Source organism: Condylura cristata, unplaced genomic scaffold (genome assembly GCF_000260355.1).
Source record: "Condylura cristata isolate star-nosed mole 26May11 unplaced genomic scaffold, ConCri1.0 scaffold01715, whole genome shotgun sequence".
NCBI classification, from domain to species: domain Eukaryota; kingdom Metazoa; phylum Chordata; class Mammalia; order Eulipotyphla; family Talpidae; genus Condylura; species Condylura cristata.
Genome location: NW_004568816.1, coordinates 1 through 1,233, shown reverse-complemented (window position 1 = coordinate 1,233; position 1,233 = coordinate 1). Strand labels below are relative to the sequence as shown.

General features: G+C 58.6%; 1 protein-coding gene across 1 annotated transcript; it reads left to right on the top strand.

The window, feature by feature from the left end:
• Positions 1 to 280: 280 nt before the first annotated feature.
• Positions 281 to 1,152, top strand: LOC101634285 (nuclear RNA export factor 2-like; the record flags this gene model as incomplete). The annotated part of the gene is made up of 5 exons (XM_004695843.1): positions 281 to 349; positions 433 to 488; positions 629 to 736; positions 854 to 912; positions 1,037 to 1,152. Coding segments are annotated over 5 exons (408 nt in total), but the record flags the coding sequence as incomplete, so codon positions are not given.
• Between the last annotated feature and the right edge of the window lie 81 nt (positions 1,153 to 1,233).

Genomic DNA, 1,233 nt, shown 5'->3' with positions numbered 1-1,233 from the left:
ACCCTTATCCTTTGTAGGAGACAGTCTCCAGAAAAAAACTTGAATGTACTTTCTGCAAAACGAACCCCCGCCCCACACACACACTCTTACACGCTGCCTCCAGATTTACATACCACAGTAGAGGCTGCCACTCCCTCGCGATGTGGTTCTGCCCAGGAGATGTCCAGATCCTCTCAGCCCTGACCTCTGCTTCTCTCCCTCTCCTGGCCCGACCCTTTCCCCTCGTTATCCGAGGCCACCTCTGTGGTTTCCGCTGCCGACTTCCCCTTCCCTTCCCCAGGACGGCAAGGAGGTGACCCCGCCGGTTGCCATTGACACTGACACCCCCAGCTTAATAAAGCCCTGCAAGGTGAGGAAAAAGGAGCAAGCAGTGTGGGGCTATTGCAGGGGACACCCTGTGAACCCCTAGCCTCGACTGTCTCTTGGTTTCAGGAAAGTTATCAAGGATCTGAGGCACTGAAGAATCTAGTCCTGCAATTCCTGCAGCAGTGAGTACTCCTGGGGCCACGAGAGAAGGGAGGGGCCGGGAGAGATGGCGTCACTGAGGCTCAGGACGGCTCACTGGGTCTTTGCATCTCATTTGGGGCCCAGGCCACAGAGCTCCACTTTGCCCCTTGCCTCCACACAGGTATTTCTGGATCTATGACTATGGGGACCGACGGGGCCTCCTGGGAGCGTACCACGAACAAGCCTGCTTCTCTTTGACTGTTCCTTTCAATCCTGAGGACCCAGCCCTGTGAGTATCACAGCCCAGACTCTCATCCTGCTGCCTGGACTCCCCCGGCAGACTCGGGCCAGCTCCCGAGAACACCCGCATGGCCCAACACGCCCTCCTGTTCCTCTTTTCTCCTAGTAACAGCATGTGGCAATACTTCAAAGACAGCAGGAACATGATTATGCTCCAGGACCCCTGTAAGCCGTGACGGGGAAGACCGGGCAGGGAGAGGGCACCGATGGGGGGAGGGGTGACAGTCGCAGGGCCCAGGCCCTGGCAGGCCCTGACCTTTGCTTGCATCGTCCCCTCGTGCCCCCACAGACGTGCGATACCAGCTGCTGAGACACACGAACCTTGACATCGTGAGCACCTTGTGCGTGCTACCCCAAACTATTCATGACCTCAACTCCTTCCTGGTGGACTTGTGGGTCCACACGGTGAGCACCCGCTTCCTCCCCCGGGCAGCCCCAGAGAGCCACAGATGGGTGGGACGCTGAGGTGGTGACCGAGCACCTGGG